The sequence below is a fragment of the Adiantum capillus-veneris genome, chromosome 2 (assembly GCF_014529385.1).
Source record: "Adiantum capillus-veneris isolate H3 chromosome 2, ASM1452938v2, whole genome shotgun sequence".
Lineage (NCBI taxonomy): Eukaryota > Viridiplantae > Streptophyta > Polypodiopsida > Polypodiales > Pteridaceae > Adiantum > Adiantum capillus-veneris.
In genome coordinates, this window is record NC_140932.1 from 111,083,907 (window position 1) to 111,108,270 (window position 24,364).

Below are 24,364 nucleotides of genomic sequence, written 5' to 3' on the forward strand. Positions count from 1 at the left end.
CAACCTTGCAAAGATTTGAAAACCTCATCATGTCATTTAGGTTTTTGTATTTTTGCGTGATGATCTTGTGAAAAAATTGTCATGTGGCTTCCCATAGATAGACTAAATGTTAATCATGTGCATTACATGATATAGTGTACACTTTTTAAAGTTACCATCGTTCCACTAAAACTCTCAATGGCAACTTCCCTTCAAAAGACAATAACAAAAAGCATCCCTGATGACAAAGATGCTTGATAAACCGTTGGTGTACTCATGATATGCCTTTAGTGATGCTCTCTCATCTTGTTGATATGATGCTAAGGAATGTGGAGAACACTTTTGTATTGCAAGCAATGCTCTCTCTCTCTCTCTCTCTCTCTCTCTCTCTCTCTCACTCTCTCAATGATATTAACAACTTCCATTTTCTTCCACGTTAACCCCTAATTGAAAATTCAAACAAGGGATTAGTAAGCACATTTTCTTTTACAGAAGGTCTCTTCCTTGAAGTCGAAGGGCGGTAGCAGTGCGAGCTTTCCATTGCCACCAAACCGCCGAGGCTTCTGTTGGAATCCGACCTGGTGAGCCGCCTCTCTTTTCTGTTCTTCTGACTCATAGGCCTTTCTCGTCGCTGTCTTCCACCATTGCCCTAAATCGCGAGGTTGATCTGATCTTTGGTTTCGGAGCTTGTTTTCTGCTTAACTAGTTCAACCTGGCTTCCTTTAGTTGTCTTCCATTTGTGGAGCTCATCGTCTCTGCAGTTTCTGGGTTTGTTCTTCATCACACTTCTGGTATCTCAGCACCATTTTTGGCTGTCTATGATCCTTTGATCTCGGCTCACTCACTATTTCATTGAGAATGAGTGTTTGCTTCTGTATAGACACGGAATAGCATGTGCATGCCATTTCAAGCACCATATATGGCCTATTAAGTAGTTCTTTGAATCAAGGCTTTTTGCAACTCTTCTCTCAGCGTTCTGTTTTCTTTGGCCACCTTTCAATACGTCATTATTGTGGAAGAACGGGTTTTGATATGTGTGGGTTAAGTGGTTGTTGTATGCATTGCAGCTCCTTACGCTATATGCTTCCGAGAAAGCGACTTGCTGGGGAAGAGCTGGGCAGTGCCTTGAAGAAGCTACACCCAACGGACGCCAAGGAGGAGGGGAAGGAGGCTCTTCTAGTGGCTATGTCATCAAATGGGAGCCCATCCGAAATGGATATTGATGAAGATTTGCACAGTCGGCAGCTTGCCGTGTATGGCAGAGAAACGATGCGTCGGCTTTTTGGTGCAAATGTTCTCATTTCAGGCATCCAAGGTCTTGGAGTTGAAATAGGTATGATATTTTCTTTATCGAAGGGTCAGTAGTTACGATTAAGTGCATGGGTGTTGCTTGTGCAAGCATACATGCTATAGAGAGCCACTTGTATGTGGTGCACATATTCATGTATATGTCGAATACACACATATTGTATGTAAATATGTATTTATGCATATGTATGCATATATACACATCCACGTATGTACATACATACATATGTGTATGTGTGCTCGGGCTTATGTATGTTAAGTAATTGCGTTGTAAATACAAGCGTGCACTTACATATATATACATGTGTGTTTGAGGGCATACACAGGCATAGCATATAGACATACATATACATCCCTTTACAAATGGTCTTTGTGTACGTTTATTTATCTATGTGTGCATGTATCTAACTATGTATATGTGTGTGTATGTATATGTAGACACACTTATATACAAATAGGAATATGGTCTAAAACAACTGGTGGGGGAGAGAGAGAAGAAAGCTATGTTAGATGCTAAAGTTGGCCTTTATAACTAGTTAAATACATTTGATTCATTATCTTTTATTTTGTGATAACCCTAGATGGCATAGCCAAATGTAAAAAAAAAGTCTCATGATGCTTTAAAACGAACTCAGCTTTGCAAAAAAGTTATCACTGAGATTCTCTCTACTTTTCAACTTTTGGATTGTATGAACTCCCTTTGGTACACAGCCTGTTTTTAATCGTTTCCAACTTCTCCCACTGAAGTTTAACCTTTGTTGGATATGTTCTTCTATTGGTGTAACTAATAGCGTGATCTTATTCACAAACCAAATCCAAACTCCCACTCCCTTCAAAGAGCTTGTTGTTGCATGATCTCTCTCCTCTCATCTCTCATATCTACATTCCTTTTATTGTGCCTCCATCTTTACTTCCAACATTGGGACTCAAGGTCCATAGAAGGACAGTCTTGTAGATATTTCTTTTATTGTCGCCATCTCTATCATATGGTTGTTTTAATCCCAATGTGTTTGCCTTTTTTCTAGGTGTCACGGGAAGATTTCCAACTTTAGGATCACTTCGTGTACTACGTTCTCTTCCCCTTCCTTTAATTGCTTTCATAATTTAGGGAAACCAAGCATATGAATGAAGGAATGAAGAGAGGGGCACACAAGCGAAAAGGCAAACAAAATGTTAGTGGGAGAGAATGAGATAGGATGTCTCTAGAGCAGTAACTGAATAACTCTAGAGAGGTCATACGAATGGTTAATGAGAATGAGGGGATGTGGTACACTCTTTAATGAGAGAAAAGCAATCTTGATTCTTTGGAAATAGGGGGTGCCTAGTTTAGGATTGACTCATGCTTAGTAAATTGTCACATTATCAAAAAAATATCACGTGATATATTTGCTTTATTTTTAGGAAGCTTTTGATTTTCAGCTTTTAGGCTCTGCTTTTAGCACCCCAAACCCTTTAAATTAGTCTCTGGGCTCTCACTTCTCAGAACTCTGGACGCAGAGTCTGAGAGTGAGTCCCGAGCGACTTACTTGTACTTTGAGTTGCAGATTAATACAAAAAGAAATACCGGAAGGGGCGCCAATCTTTGGGGCCAATATCTCTAGGCACAGAACTCCGCCGGGTCAGTGTCGAATCAATTGTGAACTGTGAACTTTTTTGAAGTATTTATTTGGGGTGTCATGGTAGATTCTTGACTTGGAGTGTCCAAGTCTGTTACAGTGGTATCAGAGCACGGCCGATTTCACTCCTACAGGAAATCTGATTCTTTTTACGCGACATCTATGGCTTCAGGCAAAAGATCGGTTGACTTTCTTTGGATCCGGAGATGTGGGAAGAGATCACAATGAAGATTCATGCGAGAAGCATGGCCCGCCTTGGCCTACCCAGGCGGAGCTCGAATAGATGGAGCGTCGACGATTGATCGGCGATGCAACAAAGATGATGCTCAATTTTGTGAAGGACTCAAAATTTGCAAAATATATGAGCAAGACCTCTTTCGATGAGGTGCACTCATAGTGGAAGAAGACCACAGAGCCACCCCTCAAACCGGCTCTCAAGAAACCAACTACGCCCAGGATGTACACAAAGCAAGAATTAGAAGAGGTGGTTGATGCACGAATTACTCAGCTTTTTGACGCGCAAAACAAAGCTAAAACGCATGACAAAAAGTAGAAGAAAGGCATTGACTTCTCGGGTTATTTGGGTCGTCAATTCTACATTTGAATTGGCAAGAAAGTAGAAGAAGCATGTTCAATTTGAAGAGGTACCTAGTTCTTCTTCTTTTGACAGTTCTTCTAGCTCCTCCGACTCGAGTGAAGAAGACCGAAAAGATAAAAAGCGAAGCAAAAAGCAAAGCTTCGGAAAGGGAAAGAAAAAGGCAAAGAAGCCTAAATCTCGCCCTGTTATTGATAGTTCTACTCGTCTTCAGATAGTTCGAACTCTGAGGACAGCAGCTTTTATGCAAAAAAGAAGAATTTTTATAAAGCCAACCAATATGACTTTCTGGAAGACATAAACAAGAAAGTCAGAGAGTTAAGGAAGGTGGACAGTCAATAAAATTTGACACTTTTTCTGGTTATAGAGATGCTTCGAAGGCTTTGTCTTTTTTACAACAGTTGCATCGCTTTCTCTGGAGGGCGTTATTGAGCACTCTAAGATTCGAAGAGCTGCCTCTTACTTTAAGGGGAATGCTCGAACTTGGTGGTTCACGCTTCTATTAAACAAGACAGCGCCAGTTAAATGGTTGAAATTCAAGAGGCTTTTGATTTCTTACAAGAGTGCGGGCAGACACTCACACTCAGACTCTGCGTCTAGATGCTTTGAGTTGTGAGTGGTCTACCCACATATTTAAAGAGATTACAAGGGATGCCAAAAGCAGAGCCCCAAAAGCTGGAAAACTTAAAAGCTTGTAAATTCTAAAAGCTTTTCAAAAATAAAGCTCTCTCTCTCTCTCTCTCTCTCTCTCTCTCAATTGCGTAGAAAAAGCAAGAGACCAAAAGTTGCGCCAAAAGTCCGTACACTGCACGTGAAAGGCGTCGAAAATCACGGACGTCCGTACTCCAACAAATAGACTGTACTCTCGAAAAATCCTGTCCATCATCCGGTTAAATGTCGCAGGAGCATGGGTTAAGCCAAAAGGCATCACTAAAAACTTAGATAACCCAAAAGTCATCCGAAAGGTTGTCTTGTAGATGTCTTTAGGTGCGATTCTGATATGATGAAATCCACTCTTCAAATCAATCCTGCTAAAACACGAGGATCCTTGTAATTTGTCGAGTATATCATCGATCCTAGGAATCGGAAATTTGTTCTTGATGGTGATTTTGTTGAGAGCTCTATAATCGATGCACATTCTCCAAGATCCGTGTTTCTTCAAAACCAACAACACTGGAGAGCAATACGGTAAAGTACTAGGTTGGACAAGACCCTTTTCCAAGAGGTCATTGAGTTGGTTCATAATCTCTTCGTTTTGTGCTTGGCTCACACGGTAAGGTGGCCGGTTTGGTGGTGTGCTTCCTGGTATCATGTCAATAGTATGATCCTTAGGACGAGCAGGTGGTAACTTGCTTGACAGGCCTTTTGAAAAGCAATCGGCCTGAGTGTGGAGAAAATCTTGGCGTCCTTTGGTTCAGGTCAAAACATATTTGACCTTCATCCATCGTTCAGTTTTCTCGAAAAAAAAAGGTGTGTAAAGAAACTTCATCAAGTACAATCTCTGAGCCCTTCATTTGTCAAAGTCGCATTCTCGGCCCGGTAGTCAACCACGGCGTTGTTCTAGTAGTACCAAGGGATTTCGAGTAGAACGTCACAACCTTCCAAGGCAATTACGTAAAACTCTGTTTGCCTAAACACCCCTTTCATTGCAAACGAAGTTTGCCAATGCTCGTTGTAATGGCAACATCCCGTCCGGGTGCCACTCAAACTACCTCCGCCTGTGGCCTCAACATATGGGAGGTTGAGCGTGTGGCCTCAACCTATCGGAGGTAATTCCAAATCGAGCCGCCAATTCAAGAAGTTGACCTTGGCTCCTTCAAAAGAGCTTCTTAATCTTTCCCTTTGCCCGGCAAAGTTTGTACTTTCATTCATTGATTCGGTTCAGGTCCCACGCAATGTGGTACCAGTTCTGCTTTTTATCTGCCTTTTTTGCCACGTCCCTCAGCTCCTTTAGAACTCTCTGGCCTTTCTTCATCCTGTTCATTTGGTGCCTTTTTAGGGCACTTCGCGGAGATATGCCCAGTTTCCCTGCATTCAAAGCACTTCCTCTCCTTTATATAGAGAGCCCTCTCTCGAGGAGTAAGCTTGGGTCGTGCATCCTTTTCTTTCTGTTCTGGGTTGCTCTTTCTTTTTCTACTTTCATTTTTCGAAGTCTGTTCGGTTCTTTGCGTCATGATCTCATCTGTGGGGTAGGTCAGACTGCCATAGTGAATGGCAAAACCTCGTTTCGCATGACTCATCAACTTCTGAATGGAAGCTGACTTTTGTTCTAAGCAGTGATCTCGGATCTCTGTAGGTAGACCCAAGGTAAACTGCTCAATCTGTTCTTTAAATGGGATCTTCTTAAATGAAGAAGCGGGCAGAAAAGAGTTCTAGAATCTTTCGCAATAACCGTCCACTGTATCCTTCTTGGTCATCCGAAGATGGTTCCAAGCAGTTCGTATATCGCGTTCATACTCTCGAGTCAGTGTCACAAGGCGAGCACCACGTGCCAATAGAAAAGAACAAACTGAACAGACTTTTAACACTTCAATAACAACTGAACTGAAAGAGAGACGGCACGCGACACGGAGTGGCGGAATTCCACCCCAGAGAGTATTGGCCCCAAAACCTTGGCGCCCCTTTCGGTATTGCTTTATATTGCATCAACACAGTACAAGCCTGTACTCCAGACTCTGCACCTTCTCCAGGAAGCATGCCAGAGAATGAGCCCTAACCTCATATTTAAAGGCCCTTGGCCTGAAAAGCAGTTACAAAAAAAAGCTTTTAAAACTCAAAAGCTTCTGGTCCAAAAAGCAGTGCCATCGTAAATCACGAAAATCCGTACAGCCTGCCACGTCATCAACAACGCAAAACGCGAGAATCTGTCCTTAAGGTTAGGGTTAGGGTTTCTACAATTTTAGGGTTTTTGGCAACAGAATTAGGGTTTGCAAGTTTTAGGGTTAGGGTTTCCATAATTAGGGTTTCAGTAGTTAGGGTTTTTGGCAGAAATTAGGGTTAGGGTTTTTGCTCTCGGGCAACCACGTCGTCACTTTGTGACACTTCTTCTATTACTTGTTCTTCTTAGGGTTTAGGCCCCTCGACCGGTAGCTCCGTTCTTCAGTAGGTCGACACGTCAACAGTTTGTTACATCTCCCCTTTTGAGAGAGAGTAATCGTCCTCGATTACGGCATATCTGCAAAACAACTCAAGTTAGCTCAAAGATTTCCGAGGGACATTCTGAGGGACAATCAGTTTGCTCTTTTTATTAAGGAGTTAGCTTCTCCTTTCTTCTCTTTTGATCAAGGAGTTAGCTTCTCCTTTCGGCTGTTTTGATCAAGGAGTTAGCTTCTTGATTGGAACTCTTGATTTTCCGTCGAGCCATCACACCCAGACCGTATTGATCTTCCACAGTGTCTTGATGCACTAAAATTACATACCCAGGCAATCTCATCCAATTAGGAATCTTCAGTAATTGGCACATCACAATGCAACACAAATGCTTATATATGCATTTTACAAGACACAACAAACACTGCTGTTGAGCACTCCCCCGAGACAAACGGTTTGCGGTATGAAGCTACTCAACGACTACCTCGTCACTCCCCCCGCAAATAACCTAAAAAGGTCCGGGCTATGAGCTCAGAGGATTGTACAACCAAACGCTCCCCAGACCGCAGTCTGCGTCGCTTGGAGGTTCAAGCATACAACCAAATGCTCCCCAGGCATCGGCCTGCGTTTCGGAGGTTTTCTTTTCTAGCATACAACGAAACGCTCCCCAGGCATCGGCTTGCGTCGTTCCGAGGTTTTCAAACATACAACGAAACGCTCCCTAGGCATCGGCTTGCGTCGTTCTGAGGTTTTCAAACATACAACGAAACGATCCCTAGGCATCGGCCTGCGTCGTTCCGAGGTTCAAACAATACCAAAACAGTATTTCTCACTTCTCCACCCGGGAGTAAAATCACCAATCATTGAAACCAGTATCAAACCAGAGTCAAACAATTCAAATCGGCACCAAAATAGGTTCAAAACAGATACCATCCATTTCAAACAAATTTCAAACAGGATCACCAAACAAGATCACACAGAACTCAAACTTAAAACAAATCGGCACCAAAATAGGTTCAAAACAGATACCATCCATTTCAAACAGGATCACCAAACAAGATCAAACAGAACTCAAACTTAAAAAGCAATCTCGACATCATCCGAGCTCGAAAAGTCGATTGACTTTCCATCTTGAAACCTGCACCAAAAATTAGGGTTAGGTTCCTTCCATGAGGTCGTAGCCGAGCACAGCATGGTCCATCAGCTCTTGGACAGATAGTGTTGCTTTGGCGGCGATGGTACTCCCAAGATAGCAATCGCACTAAACCTCCAAGGTTATCAACTCGAGAAGAGACATCTACTGAGAGATGTCGAGAAATTTCAAGATTTAATCTGCTTGGGTTTCCATGGCAAGCATTTCAGGATACCCCACTCTGTCAGAAGTTGCACTCCGAAGGAAGATGTCACAAACCATATAACTTCGGGCAAAAATTTTCTTGAAAGCTTGCCAAGTACTTGGAGTATGCTGCTTTGTAGCTGTAGACATCAACATCTGCATGGCACTGCTTCTGAGAAAAAAAAAACAGTGACTTGAAACAAATCTTGGATCCTTCTCTTGCAAGTGATCTTAATTGGCTTATGCCCTGTAAGACATGAGCGGTGAAGACGGGAGCGCGCCCGATGCGCAATGAAGTAAGGGTGGGAGTGGCTAATAGGTCTGTCCGCTCTTTTGTAGGATCAAGCGAAGATACCTCCAATAAAATTCCATCAATAGCTCTGTCTGCTCTTTTGTAGGACCGGTATGCTTTCAGAAAAGCACATGCCTGATGCTCTGATACCACTGTCACAAGGCGGGCACCACGTGTAACAAACTTGGACACTCCAAGTCAAGAATCAACCGCGATAGCACCAAATAACCACTTCAAAACAATTCACAGATCACAATAGATTTGCACTAGCCCGGCGGAGTTCCGTGCCTAGAGATATTGGCCCCAAAGACTGGCGCCCCTTTCGGTATTTCTTTTTGTATTAATCAATCATCAAAGTACAAGAGAGCGGTTAGGGTTTCACTCTCAGACTCTGCGTCCAGATGCTCTGAGAAGTGAGGCCCTCACCACTAATTTAAAGGTTACAAGGGATGCCCAAAAGCAGAGCCCCAAAAGCTTTTAAAATCAAAAGCATCAGTTCTCTCTCTCTCTTAGAGAGTCTTTTCTCTTTTTTTTATAGAAAAAAAAGCAAAAGCAAAATTCGCGTTGCTCATCATTTTCCAAATTTTTTTTTTTTTGAATAATCCGCCTCCGCGATTTCCGGAAATTAGGGTTTTTGGCAGAATTAGGGTTTGCAGGAATTTTAGGGTTTTTGGCAGAAATTAGGGTTTTTGCTGTCCACCACGTCATCACTTTGTGACATACCCCCCTCTTGAAAGCATTGTAATCGACCGCGATTACGCCTGCAAAACCGACAAAAGCCATAAACCGTCTTAGCAGACACTGACTGTTAGTACCTACGTACTAGGAACGCACATCTAGCACATGTACAAAATCGACAGTCACATCACACGACATCACAGGACATCACCAGACATCACAGGACATCACATGACATTCAACATTCATTCGGATCTTAGACCATGATTTATCGGCAATGTAGCTAGCAATCACATCTAGGTCCAATCGGGACCTCATCGATGTCCGATTGACTAACCCCTATTGCAACCATGTCTATTCGAGATCAATCAGACCAAAATGCTGCAGTCATTTCGGCTATTTGTTCCTGCACTCACAAGAAGTCAAGAACAAATCAGTATCATAATCAGGAATTCCATTTCATAAAGTCATCCAGCAGAATACTGTCAGCTCTCAGTATCCCTGAAGCTCAAAGAGACATCAGTGACTTTAGTATCAAAAGCGAGGTATCTGTTGACAAAGGAGTGGAGTGACTCCCCTCTTGTGCATCCCACTGCACCAGATCTCCGGCCAAGCTGAATTCTGGGTTCCGTTTGGAGTAGACTATGCTAAACCAAAACATCGAGGTAAAGTTTCACAATCCGAGGAGTATCTGCTAGGTCCTCCTCCTCCATCCACTTCGCATCAAATGCAGGAAAATTCTTGAACTTAACCAAGAACCGCCTTCGGACTTTACCCTTCTTCGTATCATTATGTGCCAAAATCTGTTCAGAAACAAGGATCTCCTCGTTTTCTTCCACTTTGGGTTGCTCATCAAGCTCCCCATCATCAGGCACATCACCCTTAACAGGGTTCAAGAGACTCACATGCAATGCATTGTGAATCCTCCAAGTATCTGGCAGTTTCAATCGGAAGGAGACATCATTTATCTTGTCAGTAATCTGGAAAGGTCCGTAGTATCACATACTAAGCTTTGGAAAAAGCCTTTCCTTTCCCTGTTTCTTTCTTAGGCGTGCCTTCTCAAAAGTAAGAGCACCCAATCATCCTCCAGTTTCCAGTCGCGACGATGGCGATCCGCTGCCTTTTTTTGTCGTTCTTGAGACTCCTGCAAAGTCTCGCGAACCTTGGCAAAAGCCGTATCCAAATCTCGCGAATATTCATCCGCTTCAAATTTCTAATCTTTCGTGCTCAGGAAGGATGGAACCTTCGCAGCAGTTTCAACAATCTCACATGGCGTCTTCCCCGTCGAAGAGTGTATCGTGTTATTGTAGGCCAATTCCACCAAAGGTAAGTTCTTTTCCCATTGAGTCTTCTGATGCGAGATACAAGACTTCAATAAATCTAAAATCACTGAATTGGCAATCTCAAATTGCCAGTCAGTCTGCAAGTGGAACAATGACGAGAACTGCAACCGCGTGCCAATGTTCTCCCAAATTGCCTTCCAAAACAAACTCATAAATCTGGGGTCTCTGTCGGAGACAATCGTCTCAGACGTGCCATGTAATCGGAAAATCATCGTGATCATTCTGTATTCTCGGGAGATCAAAAAATGAAATCCATTTCAATATTTTCCCAGGGGCGGGTGGGTATGGGTAAAGGCTGTAACAATCCCTGTGCCTTATGCCTGTCAAACTTGACCTTCTGGCATACCAAGCAACTGCGCACAAACTCTTCCATATCCTTCTTCAGTCTCCGCCAAAAGAAATCTCTCTCTACCCCTTTCATGGTGGTAACAATGCCGCGGTGACCCGTAAAAGGTGGACAGTGGCAATCAATCATAACCTTTTCCCTCAACGGCTGTGTAACGCACAACATAGTCTTTTTCATCAAGTAGCCTTCCCGAAGGGAGTATCCAGCTACTGTCTCCCCATCCTGTATCCGTGTGAAAATATCTGCAAAATCTGTATCTGTGGCACACTGATCGACCATATCCTCGAAGCTCCTATGATGTATCGCGGAAATAGCCAGAACCAACGGTTTCCGAGACAAAGCATCTGCCACCACATTCTTCTGTCCCTGCACATGGACAATCTGGAAGTGGAACTGTGACAAGATGTTCACCCACCGCATCTGCTTTTCCGAAAGCTGCTTCTGTGACAAGAAGTAGCGCAATCTCTGATGGTCTGTAAAGACAGTAAAATCCGCTCCGAGTAGGTAATGCCGCCACTGAGTAAGAGCATGGATAACCGCCAAAAGCTCTTTCTCATAAATCTGTGTTGTCATCTCTGGCCTAGAGAACAAACGGCTCTCGTAAGCTATGACATGGCCTTCTTGCATCAAGACCGCACCCAGACTACGACCACAAGCATCACAATATACTTCAAATGACTTCTGCAAGTCCGGCAAAGTCAAAATAGGTCTCGTAGTCAATTTCTCTTTCAATGTCCGAAAGGCAGTCACCTCTGTGGGTCCCCACGAAAAAGGTACTCCTTTCTGTGTCAAGGTATGCAAAGGGGAAGCAACCTCTGCAAACTTTCGTATGAACCGCCTGTAGTACGAACACAGTCCCAAGAAGCTTCTAGCTTCATGGACATTCCTCAAATCGGGCCAATCACGGATAGTCTCTATCTTGGCTGGCTTCATTTGCACTCCTGCTGTTGACACAATGTGTCCCAAAAAGTGTATCTCTGGTAGGAAAAATTCACTTTTCTTAGCATTAATCACTAATGTGTGATCTCGTAATGGCTGAAAGACTTGAAGCAGATGATCTCTGTGTTCTGCCTCATTCTTGGAGAAAACAATGATGTCGTCAAAGAAATTGCCAACAAATAGCTTGTACTCTCCAAAAATCCTATCCATCATCCGGTTAAATGTCGCAGGAGCATTGGTTAAGCCAAAAGGCATCACCAAAAACTCAAATAACCCAAAAGTCGTCCGAAAAGCTGTCTTGTAGACATCTCCTGGCGCTATCCTGATCTGATGGTATCCACTCTTCAAGTCAATCCTGCTAAAGCACGAGGATCCCTGTAACCTGTCGAGTATATCATCGATCCTAGGAATCGAAAATCTGTTCTTGATGGTGATTTCGTTGAGAGTGCTATAATCGATGCACATTCTCCAAGATCCGTCTTTCGCTGAGTTCATAATCTTTTCATTCTGTACTTGGCTCACACAATAAGGTGGCCGATTCGGTGGCGTGCTTCCAGATATCAGATCAATGGTATGATCTTCAGGCCCTCTCAAAAGCAATCGGCATGAGCGTGGAGAAAAAAAAAATAAAAAAAAAATCTTGGCGTTCTTTTCTTCAGGTCAAAACATATTCAACCTTTATCCATCGTTCAGTTCTCCCAAAAGAATGAGTAAGAAAACTGAAGTTCATCAAGTACAATCTCTAAGCCCTTCATTTATCAAAGTCGCTTTCTCGGCCCGGTAGTCAACCACGGCGTAGTTCTTGTGGTACCAAGGGATCCCGAGTAGAACGTCACTCACGTGCCCTGAACACCCCTGTCATTGCAAACGAAGTTTGCCAATGCTCGGTGTAATGGCAACATTCTATCCGGGTGCCAGTCGAACTACCTCCGCCTGTGGCGTCAGTCTGTCGGGCGTAGTTCCAAATCGAGCCGCCAATTCCAAGTGAAAAGAAGTTGGCCTTGGCTCCTTCAAAAGAGCTTCCTGATCCTTCGCTTTGCCCCGAAAGCGGCAAAGTTTGTACTTTCATTCATTAGATTCGGTGCAGGTCCCACGCCATGTGGTACCAATTCTGCTTTTCTATCTGCCTTTTCTGCCACATTCCTCAGCTGCTCTCGAACTCTCAGACCTGTCGTCGTCTTTATCATTCTGTTCTTTCTGTGCCTTATCAGGGCACTTTGCGGAAATATGTCCATGTTTCCCGCATCCAAAGCACTTCCCCTCTCTGATGAAGCGAGCTCTCTCCTCAGGAGTAAGCTTGGGTCGTGCATCCTTTTTTTTTTCTCTGGGTTGCTCTTTTTCATTCTACTTTCATTCCCAGAAGTCTGTTCGGCTCGTTGTGTCATGGCCTCATCTGTGGGGTAGGTCAGACTGCCAGAGTGAATTGCAAAGCCCCGCTTCGCATGACTCATCAACTCCTGAATAGAAGCTGACTTCTGTTCCAAGCAGTGGTCTCGGATCTCTGTAGGTAGACCCAAGGTAAACCGCTCAATCTGTTCTCTGAATGAGATCTTCTTGAATGAAGAGGCGGGTAGAAAAGAGCTCCAGAATCTTTCACAATAAGAATTCACTGTATCGCTCTTGGTCATCCGGAGATGGTTCCAAGCAGCTCGTATATCTCGCTCAAACTCTTGAGTCAACCAAGAAGAAATAAAAAGCCTCTTGAATTTCAGCCATGTAACTGGCACAATCTTGCTTAATAGAAGCGTGGACCACCAAGTACGGGCATTCCCCTTAAAGTAAGAGGCAGCTCTCCGAATCTTGGAGTGCTCTGAATAGCGTCCTCCCGCGAAAGCGATGTCAAACTGCTGTATAAAAGACAAAGCCTTCGAAGCATCTGAGTATCCTCAAAAGTATCAAACATGATCGAGTGGCCACCTTCCTTAAACTCTCGGACTTTCTTGCTTTTATCTTCGAGAAATTCATACTGGTTGGCTTTGTAAAAATTCTTCTTGTTCGCATAAAACTTTCCGTCATCGGAATCTGAGCTTTCTGTAGACGAGTCCTCAGTAGAACTGTCAGTCTCTGGGCGAGATGTAGCCTTCTTTGCCTTTTTCTTGCCCGTTCCGAAGCTTTGTGTCTTGCTTCGCTTTTTGCTTTTTTCTGTCTTCTTCGCTCTAATCCGAGGAGCTAGAAGAACTGTCAGAAGAAGAAGAAGAAGAACTGGGTACTCCTTCAAATCGAACACGCTTCTTCCGTTTCTTTGCTTTGTCGAATGTCGATTGACGACCCAAATATCCCGGGAAGTCAGTACCTTTGTTCTGCTTTTTGCCGTGCTTTTTGCCTTTCTTTTGCACGTCGAAAAGCTGAGCAATCCGTGCATCAACCACGTTCTCCAGTTCCTTCTTCGTATATTTCTTGGAGGCAGAAGGTTTCTTGAGAGCGGGTTTCGGGAGTGGTGTTGTGGTTCTCTGCCACTCCATCTGTACCTGTTCCAAAGAGGTCTTGTTCATATATTTTGCCATCTTCGGGTCCTTGGCAAAATTGAGCATCATCATTGTTGCCTCGCTGATCAACTGGCGACGCTCTATCTCTCGCCGCTCCGCCTAAGTAGGCCAAGGCGGGCCATACTCTCTGCCTGAATCTTCGTTGTGATCCCAGCCCGCATCTCCAGATGCAGAGGGAGTCGACTGATCATTGCCTGAAGCCATAGGTGCCGCGGAAAAAAAAATTTCGGAGATCGGATTTCCCGTAGAAGAGAAATCGGCCGTGCTCTGATACCACTGTAACAAACTTGGACACTCCAAGTCAAGAATCAACCGCGACAACACCAAATAACCACTTCAAAACAATTCACAGATCACAATAGATTTGCACTAGCCCGGCGGAGTTCCGTGCCTAGAGATATTGGCCCCAAAGATTGGCGCCCCTTTCGGTATTTCTTTTTGTATTAATCAATCATCAAAGTACAAGAGAGCGGTTAGGGTTTCACTCTCAGACTCTGCGTCCAGATGCTCTGAGAAGTGAGGCCCTCACCACTAATTTAAAGGTTACAAGGGATGCCCAAAAGCAGAGCCCCAAAAGCTTTTAAAATCAAAAGCATCAGTTCTCTCTCTCTCTTAGAGAGTCTTTTCTCTTTTTTTTATAGAAAAAAAAGCAAAAGCAAAATTCGCGTTGCTCATCATTTTCCAAAAAAAACAAAAAATTATTTATTTTTTAATAATCCGCCTCCGCGATTTCCGGAAATTAGGGTTTTTGGCAGAAATTAGGGTTTGCAGGAATTTTAGGGTTTTTGGCAGAAATTAGGGTTTCTGCTGTCCGCCACGTCATCACTTTGTGACACCACGTGCCAATAGAAAAGAATAGACTGAATAGACTTTTAACACTTCAATAACAAGTGAACTGATAGAGAGAGACAACACGCGACACGGAGTGGTGGAATTCCACCCCAGAGAGTATTGGCCCCAAACCTTGGCGCCCCTTTCGGTATTTCTTTATATTGCATCAACATAGTACAAGCCGGTACTCCAGACTCTGCACCTTCTCCAGGAAGCATGCTAGAGAATGAGCCCTTGGCTTGAAAAGCAGTTACAGTAAAAAGCTTTTAAAACTCAAAAGCTTCTAGTCCAAAAAGCAATGCCAAAAAAGCTGCCAACATAAATCACGGAAATTCGTACAGCTTGCCACGTCATCAGCCAGCGCAAAACGCGGAAATCTGTCCTTAGGGTTAGGGTTTTTGCAGTTTTAGGGTTTTTGGAAGCAGAATTAGGGTTTGCAGGTTTTAGGGTTAGGGTTTCCAGAATTAGGGTTTCAGTAGTTAGGGCTTTTGACAGAAATTAGGGTTAGGGTTTTTGCTCTCGACCAAACCACGTCATCACTTTGTGACACTTCTTTTGTTACTTGTTCTTCTTAGGGTTTAGGCCCCTCGGTCGGTAGCTCCGTTCTTTAGTAGGTTGACACGTCAACAGTTTGTTACAGTCAGCCAAGAAGAAATAAAAAGCCTCTTGAATTTCAGCCATTTAACTAGCGCAGTCTTGTTTAATAGAAGCGTGGACCACCAAGTTCGAGCATTCCCTTTAAAGTAAGAGGCAGCTCTCCGAATCTCTGAGTGCTCTGTGTAACGCCCTCCCGCGAAAGCGATGTCAAATTGTTGTACAAAAGACAAAGCCTTCGAAGCATCTCTATAACCAGAAAATGTGTCAAATTTAATTGACTGTCCACCTTCCTTAAACTCTCGGACTTTCTTGCTTTTGTCTTCCAAAAAGTCATACTGGTTGGCTTTATAAAAATTCTTCTTCTTTGCATAAAAGTTGCTGTCATCAGAGTCTGAACTGTCTGTAGATGAGTCCTCCGTAAAAGTGTCAATCACGGGGCGAGATTTAGACTTCTTTGCCTTTTTCTTGCCCTTTCAAACTGTCAATCACGGGGCGAGATTTAGACTTCTTTGCCTTTTTCTTGCCCTTTCCGAAGTGTTGCTTTTTGCTTCGATTTTTGGCTTTTTTGTCTTCTTCGCTCAAATCAGATGAGCTAGAAGAACTGTCAGAAGAAGAAGAAGAAGAAGAGGAACTGAGTACTCCTTCAAATCGAACACGCTTCTTCTATTTCTTTGCATTTTCAAAAGTAGATTGACGACCCAAATAACCCGGGAAGTCAATGCCTTTCTTCTGCTTTTTACCGTGCTTTTCGACTTTTTTCTGCACGTCAAAAAGCTGAACAATTCTTGCATCAACCACTTGGGAGGAGGAGGTTTCTTGGGTGGTTATGTGGTCTGTCGCCACTGCGTGTGTTCCTCCTCGAAAGAGGTCTCGCTCATATAGTTCGCAAATTTTGGGTCCTTCGCAAAATTGAGCATCATCTTTGTTGCGTCGTCGATCAATCATTGACGCTCCATCTCTTCGAGCTCCGCCTCGCCTCGGCCATACTCCTTGCCTGAATCTTCGTTGTGATCCCTTCCCGCATCTCCGGATGTAGAGGGAGTCGACTGATCCTTGCTTGAAGCCATAGGTGCCGCATAAAAAAAATTAGGGATCGGATTTCCCATAGAAGAGAAATCGGCTGTGCTCTGATACCATTGTAACAGACTTAGACACTCCAAGTCAAGAATCTACCGCGGCAGCACAAATAACCACTTCAAAACAGTTCACAGTTCACAATTGATTCGACACTGGCCAATGGAGTTCCATGCCTAGAGATATTGGCCCCAAAGACTGGCTCCCCTTTCGGTATTTCTTTTTGTATTAATCTGAGTTCCAAGTACAAGAGTGTGGGCATACGCTCACACTCAAACTCTGCGTCCAGATGCTTTGAGTTGTGAGTGGCCTACCCACATATTTAAAGAGATTACAAGGGATGCCAAAAGCAGAGCCCCAAAAGCTGGAAAACTCAAAAGCTTGTAAATTCTAAAAGCAGAGCCCAAAAGCTTCAAAATTAAAAGCCTTGCCAAAAATAAAGCAAAAGCTATCTGTCTCTCACAAGCTCTCTCTTGGGTAAATAAAGCAGAAGCTCTCTCTCTCTCTCTTCTCTTGCGTAGAAACACAGGCCACGCAAAAGCTGCCCAAAATCAGTGTCGTAAAAATTGCCACATCAATAGTACGGAATTCCGTGAAATGCGTCGCAAAACGCGGGCTGTTTGTACGGTGCCTGCCACGTCAGCAATTCGGGGGGTCATTTCCAGGGCTGTCCATGCGGGGAGGGTGTGTGTGTACAGGGCAGCCACATCACCAACTGGGCAGCTCCGTCACGAGTTTGTGATAGCGACATTCTCTCAAAGCATCCTCAATAGAATCTCCCTAGTGCAGATCTTTCAATAGTACTTGAATTACATGTTGTCGCCTGTGCCGCCTCAGGTTGTTCCTCCTCTCCGGCACCAGAGAGCACAAGGGCTTCAAATTGACAACCTACCCAGTCTTTGATTCTAATTGGGGGATGTCACGGGACGGTGCCACGTGCCAACGGAAAAGAACAGATTGAACAACTTTAAGCACTTCAAATAACAACTGAACTGAAAGAGATGCATGGCACTTGAGACGGGGAGTGGCGAAGTCTCACCCCAAGAGAGCACTTGCCCCAAACGTTGGTGCGCCTTTCGGTATTTCTTCATATTTCTTGAACTCAGTACAACGCTGGTACTCCATCCTCTGCACCTCTGCGGGAGAGCATGCCAGAGGAGCCGTTGGCTGATATTTAAAGGCCCTTAGCCATGAAAAAGCAGTTACACGAAAAGCTTCAAGTTCTAAAAGCATCTGGCCCCCCAAAAGCAATCAGCGCAAAACAAGGAAATCCGTACAATCTGCCATGTCATGAGCTAGCAGTGTAAATCACAGAATTCCGTGCAGGCTGCCACGTGGCATTGTTAGCGCAAATCGTGGACATCCATATAGCTGCCACATCATCGTTTTTTATGCAAGAAATTGAGTTTGTGCGTGCTTTATTTTAATGCCTTTAGGTCGCTTGGGCACCATAGGACGGGGTCCCATAAGTTGGTGGGAACCTCTTTAAAAAATAGGCCACTTGGCAAGACTTTGCAATTTGGTAAAATTTCTTATGTTGCTTCTATTTCTTCTATTGCTTCTATTCCTTCTAGGGTTTAGGCCTCTTGGCCGGGATCTGCAGGTTGGCTCTGTTCTTTAATGGCTTGACACGTCAATAGTTTGTGCATTGGGAACATGGTTCAATCGCCTGACGTGTACCCAGTGCCACCCCCTTGTCACAGGCTTGGACACCCCAAGACAAGTAATCCGGCATGACACACAAGAGAATCACTTAAAATATTACTTCAACTGGGTGCAACTCTGTGGCTTTGCTTTAATTTTCCATGTGGTAGAATGCGAGAGAGAGAGAGAGCCCTGTTCTTTAATGGCTTGACACGTCAGTAGTTTGTGACATGGGAACATGGTTCAATCGCCTGACGTGTACCCAGTGCCACCCCCTTGTCACAGGCTTGGACACCCCAAGACAAGTAATCCGGCATGACACACAAGAGAATCACTTAAAATATTACTTCAACTGGGTGCAACTCTGTGGCTTTGCTTTAATTTTCCATGTGGTAGAATGCGAGAGAGAGAGAGTCCACATTTCCTATTTAAAGGCCCTTGGCCTATCCAAAAAGTACATGAAAAGTGGGAGGTTTTAAAAGCGCATGGTTCAAAAATCTCCTCCCAAAAAGCTGCCAGTGAAAATCACAGAAATCCATACACTGTATAGTTGATGTCAACGCAAATCGCGTTTGTCCGTACAACCTGCCACGCCATCAATTTTTAATGCTAGATATTGTGTGTGTGTGTGTGTGTGTGTGTGTGCGCGCGCGCACTTTATATTTAAGGGTTTAGGCCGTGTTAGTCCTTAGCTGGATCCATCCTGCACACATGACATGACACAAGCCAAACTCAGACCTAGACACATGTAGTGAGCGGACCTCAGGCTCACCTCCCAGCCATAGAGCCAAATACGGACTCACCCCCGAGCCTGGGAGCCTGCAGCGAAGCGGGCTAGCCTCTGCCACAAGGGCTTGTCTCATACCACCAAGCCCAGACCAATATGGGTGTGCTGGCATAGCTGCCAAGGTAGTGTGGTGATCGCACAAAAATGAGACTCTTAAGTCCTATTTATAGGTGTTCATAAACAAATGGCCAGGTTCACACTGGCCGGGCATGCTACAGGCCCCCATTCTGATGTCTGGGGATGCCTTGGCACCACAAGAACAGCGTCATAGTGGACTCTTGTGCTAGTTGAAGAATCAGGGCAAGGATCCTGTCGCTAACGTTAAACTCAAAGGGGGGCCTGTTCCTTTTTTATATGCATATGCGTCGCTGTTTCTCTAGTAATGAGTTCACTTATTTTGCTTACTTGATTTTTGTGAGAGGGGATTTTTCTGAGTGCAATTCTAATTGTCAGAGGTAGACGTTTGAATTTTCTCAAGTCTCATCAAGATTGTTTTTGGAAAGCCTTCCTAGTCAGCTTCTTCCTGAAAGACCACATGTATTCCATCATGTGAGGGGGAGTTAGTTGAGTTTCTCTTTCTTTATTTGAACGTTAATGTTTCAAAACTGAAACATTTGATGCCATGAGCAGTTTGTCATTTCTGTAAGCTGCAGGTTGATTTTTCCTGGATGACTTTGCAACGCTGTTAAGTGCTTTGGTGGTGTACTAGTTCCGTTGGTTGTAAGCTGTAACATATTACAGAGCTTTTCAATTTCATAAGATTGCTGTTCTCTTGCAGCAAAGAACATAATCTTGGCTGGAGTCAAATCTGTGGTGCTTCATGACACTGGTATTGTGGATTTGTGGGACCTCGGGGCAAACTTTTGTTTATCAGAAGCTGATGTAGGGAAGAATAGAGCACTTGCCTGTGTCAGTAAATTACAAGAGTTGAATACAGCAGTATCTGTTAATGTCTATACATCAGAAATAACAACAGAGTTTCTGTCTGGGTTCCAGGTATGGTGTTTTACTTTTTCATAAAGTCAGAAGTTATGCAGGCAAAGCTGGAGCAAGTGTTGAGGAAAATAGATAATCCACTCACTCGTACCATATTTATTGCAGGCTGTTGTGTTAACAAATGCTACTCTTGAACAAGCTTGTACGTATGACAACTACTGCCGCAATCAAACCCCACCTGTTGCATTTATTAAGGCGGATATTCATGGACTTTTTGGAAGTGTGTTTTGTGACTTTGGTCCGGAGTTTAAAGTTTTTGATGTGGATGGAGAGGACCCTCATACGGGTATTGTTGCTTCCATCAGCAATGATAATCTGGCACTGGTATCATGTGTCGATGATGAGAGACTGGAATTTCAAGATGGTGACTTGGTTGTTTTTACTGAAGTTCATGGTATGACAGAGCTGAATGACGGGAAACCAAGGAAAGTGAAAAATTGCAGGACCCATTCTTTTTTCCTTGAAGAAGATACTTCTGCTTATAACGCATACGAGAAGGGAGGAATTGTCACTCAAATCAAGCAACCCAAATTGTTGAACTTTAAGTCATTGTCTGAAGCACTTCAGTCTCCTGGCGAGTTTCTTCTGAGTGATTTCTCCAAGTTAGATCGCTCCCCGTTGCTGCATTTGGCCTTCCAGGCCTTAGATAGGTTTCACACAGAATTTGGGCGCCTTCCTCGCCCTGGCAGTGACCAAGATGCTGTTGACTTGATAACCTTGGCAAAAAGGTTGAATGCAGAAGCAGGTGATACAAAGGTGGAGACAATTGATGAGGGCATCCTTAAGCATCTTGCAAATGGAGCAAGCTCTGTTCTCAATCCGATGGCTGCCATGTTTGGAGGAATTGTTGGGCAAGAGGTTGTGAAGGCTTGTTCAGGAAAATTTCACCCTCTCTTCCAGGTGAGTTAGCTCCAAACATGATGCCTACATGCAGCAGCTGAGCTTGCTTAGAAACGTCTCTATACTGCAAAATAAATGGGTGTTTTGAAATTAACAAGTCTTTTTTTTTTGAATTTTGGGCAGTTTTTCTACTTTGACTCGTTGGAGTCTCTTCCGGTTGATGGGTTGGAGCAAAGTTTGGCCAACTCAAATAGTAGATATGATGCACAGGTCTGTGTGTTTGGTCATCAAATGCAGCAAAAATTACAAGATGCAAAGGTGTTTGTTGTTGGTGCTGGTGCACTTGGTTGTGAATTCTTGAAGAATTTGGCATTGATGGGTGTTGCATCTGGTAGTAAGGGCAAGCTAATCGTTACTGATGATGATGTGATCGAGAAAAGTAACTTGAGCCGACAGTTCCTATTTCGCGATTGGAACATTGGGCAAGCAAAATCTACGGTGGCTGCGTCAGCAGCTTCAGCCATCAATCCAACCCTGAACGTTCAGGCTCTTCAGAACAGGGTCAGCCCTGAAACTGAGCTGGTTTTTGATGATGCATTTTGGGAGAGCATCGATGTGATTATTAATGCGCTAGACAATGTTAATGCAAGGCTCTATGTGGATTCTAGATGTGTATATTTTCAAAAGCCTCTTTTAGAGTCAGGTACGCTGGGGACCAAGTGCAATACGCAGGTTGTGATTCCTCATTTAACAGAAAACTACGGTGCTTCCAGGGATCCTCCTGAAAAGCAGGCTCCAATGTGTACAGTGCATTCTTTCCCCCATAACATTCACCATTGTCTTACCTGGGCACGATCAGAGTTTGAAGGTCTACTAGAGAAGGCCCCTACTGAAGCGAACAACTTCTTGTCAAAACCAGAAGAATACAAGGCATCAATGAAGTCAGCGGGAGATGCACAAGCTCGCGAGTTGCTGGAAAGAGTTGTTGAGTGCCTGGTCACGGAGAGGTGTGTCACATTTGAGGACTGCCTCTTGTGGGCTAGGAAACGGTACCTACTCAATCCCTGGCTTGTTTTGTTATAAAGTAAGGCTGTTTGAAAAAAACACATGCTAAAATTCTTGTTGGTTGCTGTAGATTCGAAGATTACTTCTCCAACAAAGTGAAGCAGCTGATCTATACATTTCCGGAGGATGCAAAAACGAGTACAGGTGCCTTGTTCTGGTCAGCTCCCAAGAGGTTTCCTAGACCTCTCGAGTTTACTTTCCAGGATCCCTCTTTCCTGTCATTTATAGCAGCAGCAGCTATTTTGAGGGCTGAATCTTATGGTATTGCTCTTCCTGACTGGGCATTGAATAAAAGGAGGCTAGCAGAGGCTGTCGATAGGATTGAGCTACCTCCCTTCCAACCCAAACAAGGTGTGAAGATTGTTACGGATGAGAAAGCTACAAACTTGAGTACCCCAGCATCGGACGATTCAATGGTTATAAATCAGCTGATAAAGATGCTAGATGAGGGAGCTAGTAAATTACCACCAGGATTTCAGATGAATCCAGTACAATTTGAGAAGGCATGTTCTTCCCGTTTTAAGTATTTTGGGATATTTACTGACAATTTTAACGGTTCCACTCTTTTTGTTGCAGGATGTTGACACGAACTTTCACATGGATCTTATTTCTGGGCTTGCCAACATGCGGGCCAGAAACTATGGTATACCGGAGGTTGACAAATTGAAAGCCAAGTTTATTGCTGGACGTATTATTCCAGCAATTGCAACATCAACGGCCTTGGCAACTGGGCTTGTGTGTTTAGAGCTTTACAAGGTCTTTGCCAAGCATGAGATTGAAAAATACCGCAACAGCTTTGTCAATTTGGCTTTGCCTTTCTTTGCGATGGCTGAGCCTGTACCTCCAAAAGTCTTTAAACACCAAGATCAAAGTTGGTCAGTTTGGGATCGCTGGATCATATCTGAAAATCTGACTCTTTCTGATTTGTTGGAGTGGTTCCAGAAAAAGGGTTTGACAGCATATAGCATTTCATGTGGCCAAAGCTTACTTTACAACAACATTTTTCCGAAGCATCGAGACAGGTTGAATAGAAAACTTCTGGATCTTGCAAAGGAGATAGCCAAGTTGGAGATACCTCCCACACGCTGTCACTTCGATATTGTTGTTGCTTGTGAAGATGAGGATGGCAATGATGTAGATGTGCCCCTTGTGTCTATTTGTTTTTAAGGCTTGGATGCTGTCTATTATATGACTGTGTATCACAATTCTACATTGCATTCTCGAAATTAATGCAATCAAGGGGTCATGAGATAAAGTGGCACTGGGTAAAGTTCACAAGTTTTGCCTTTTATTTAAGTATGTTTGTCATTACTATGCGAGTTTGGGCCTACACAAACTTGTGTGAGAAGATTTAACTTCTAAGATTCCCCTCCCTCCCCCTTCCCTCTTCTCTCTCCTTGTTGACCTGCTGTCGTCTTCATCTTCCTGTTATAATTTGCTGCAGGTTAGTCAGGTTTTCTGCCCAATCTATTAGTGTGTTCTTGTGAACACGTGGTGTCAAGCAGCTTGCGTATGGCATGATCATTGAAAAGTGCCACTGTGAGAAATTAAGGGTTTCAGTATATGGATGTTGTAATTACGACTCTATATATGAGGGATTGCCCTTCTGCTGCCATATTTGGATACTGTCTATGTAGTCTGGAGGGCAGATGACCCGGATTATCCAATCAATAAACGTGGCTTCCTTGCTCTTCTTTGTCTGCTTCCTCTGACTCTGCTTTTGCCACATGTGCTTCTCTTCTTAATCTGTCGATGCTTTGATGGGCATATTCTATACTCACTATTTAGTCCTTGCTATGCATGATGGAGCTGATGGTCATATTGTCTTGTGTATGACTAACATGTATCTACACCTTGCAAGTTTCTTTAAAAGGTGAATTTGGACTTATCTTGGGTTCGTATAGGTATATTAGTGAGTTCTATAGTGGACATGCATACTTCACACATGAAGTTTTTGTCCGAGTTACGACTAGTTGATGCCAAGCTAATTCTTTGTCTTCTGTGGTACGTATGACCTATCAAGTACCTTTCTTTTGTTGTAAATTTTTCTATTTAATGCTTCTGCTCATGCTAGGACTCATTATGGTTTAGTCTGCCCTGCAGCTCTCAAGTTATGGCAGAGACAGTACACAGATCTTCGGATTGATGTATGCTAATGTGGTGTGGTAGCTTAAATTGGTGCCTAGTTCTACACCCACTATTGGGCATTGACAATGTTAGTGGGGATGTTGCAATATGTAGTCCATGCTACGCATGATGGAGCTGATGGTTATATTGTCTTGTGGATGACTAAGGAGAAGCTTTTGCCATCACATTTTCTCTTCATCTAATAGAAGTAAGTGTTAATGAGTGTAACAAAATAATACTGTCTTTAAAGGACTTCCAGAAACAAATTTTGCATGCACTATGATAGAAAAGGTTGTCCCATGTGTCAAATATATCTAGACGAATCCAGCAAAAGCCCAAATTCACCTTTAATGGAACGTGCAAGGTATATACTCATGGTTATGACTTTTCCTGCT

General features: G+C 43.6%; 1 protein-coding gene across 3 annotated transcripts; it reads left to right on the forward strand.

The window, feature by feature from the left end:
• Window positions 1-394: 394 nt before the first annotated feature.
• Window positions 395-23,153, forward strand: LOC147463396 (ubiquitin-activating enzyme E1 1-like). Of its 3 annotated transcripts, none has more exons than XM_086488667.1 (7): window positions 395-560; window positions 1,047-1,312; window positions 19,720-19,937; window positions 20,043-20,837; window positions 20,961-21,826; window positions 21,913-22,345; window positions 22,419-23,153. In XM_086488667.1, exons 2-7 carry the CDS (start codon window positions 1,060-1,062, stop codon window positions 23,007-23,009), a joined length of 3,156 nt encoding a protein of 1,051 aa, XP_086344793.1. In that variant the 5' UTR covers window positions 395-560; window positions 1,047-1,059; the 3' UTR covers window positions 23,010-23,153. The 3 variants fall into 3 exon arrangements, with proteins under 3 accessions (XP_086344793.1, XP_086344801.1, XP_086344785.1); XM_086488675.1 differs by lacking the exon at window positions 395-560 and adding an exon at window positions 595-747; XM_086488659.1 differs by lacking the exon at window positions 395-560 and having other exon boundaries at window positions 1,036-1,312.
• Window positions 23,154-24,364: the final 1,211 nt, after the last annotated feature.

What these genes read in the sequence shown, in the direction of transcription:
- LOC147463396 (XM_086488659.1), top strand. Translation starts at nt 1,036, where the DNA reads ATGCATTGCAGCTCCTTACGCTATATGCTTCCGAGAAAGCGACTTGCT. An exon ending in AGGTCTTGGAGTTGAAATAG is followed by an intron (nt 1,313 to 19,719) that starts GTATGATATTTT and finishes GTTCTCTTGCAG; the next exon opens with CAAAGAACATAATCTTGGCT. An exon ending in CTCTTGTGGGCTAGGAAACG is followed by an intron (nt 21,827 to 21,912) that starts GTACCTACTCAA and finishes TGGTTGCTGTAG; the next exon opens with ATTCGAAGATTACTTCTCCA.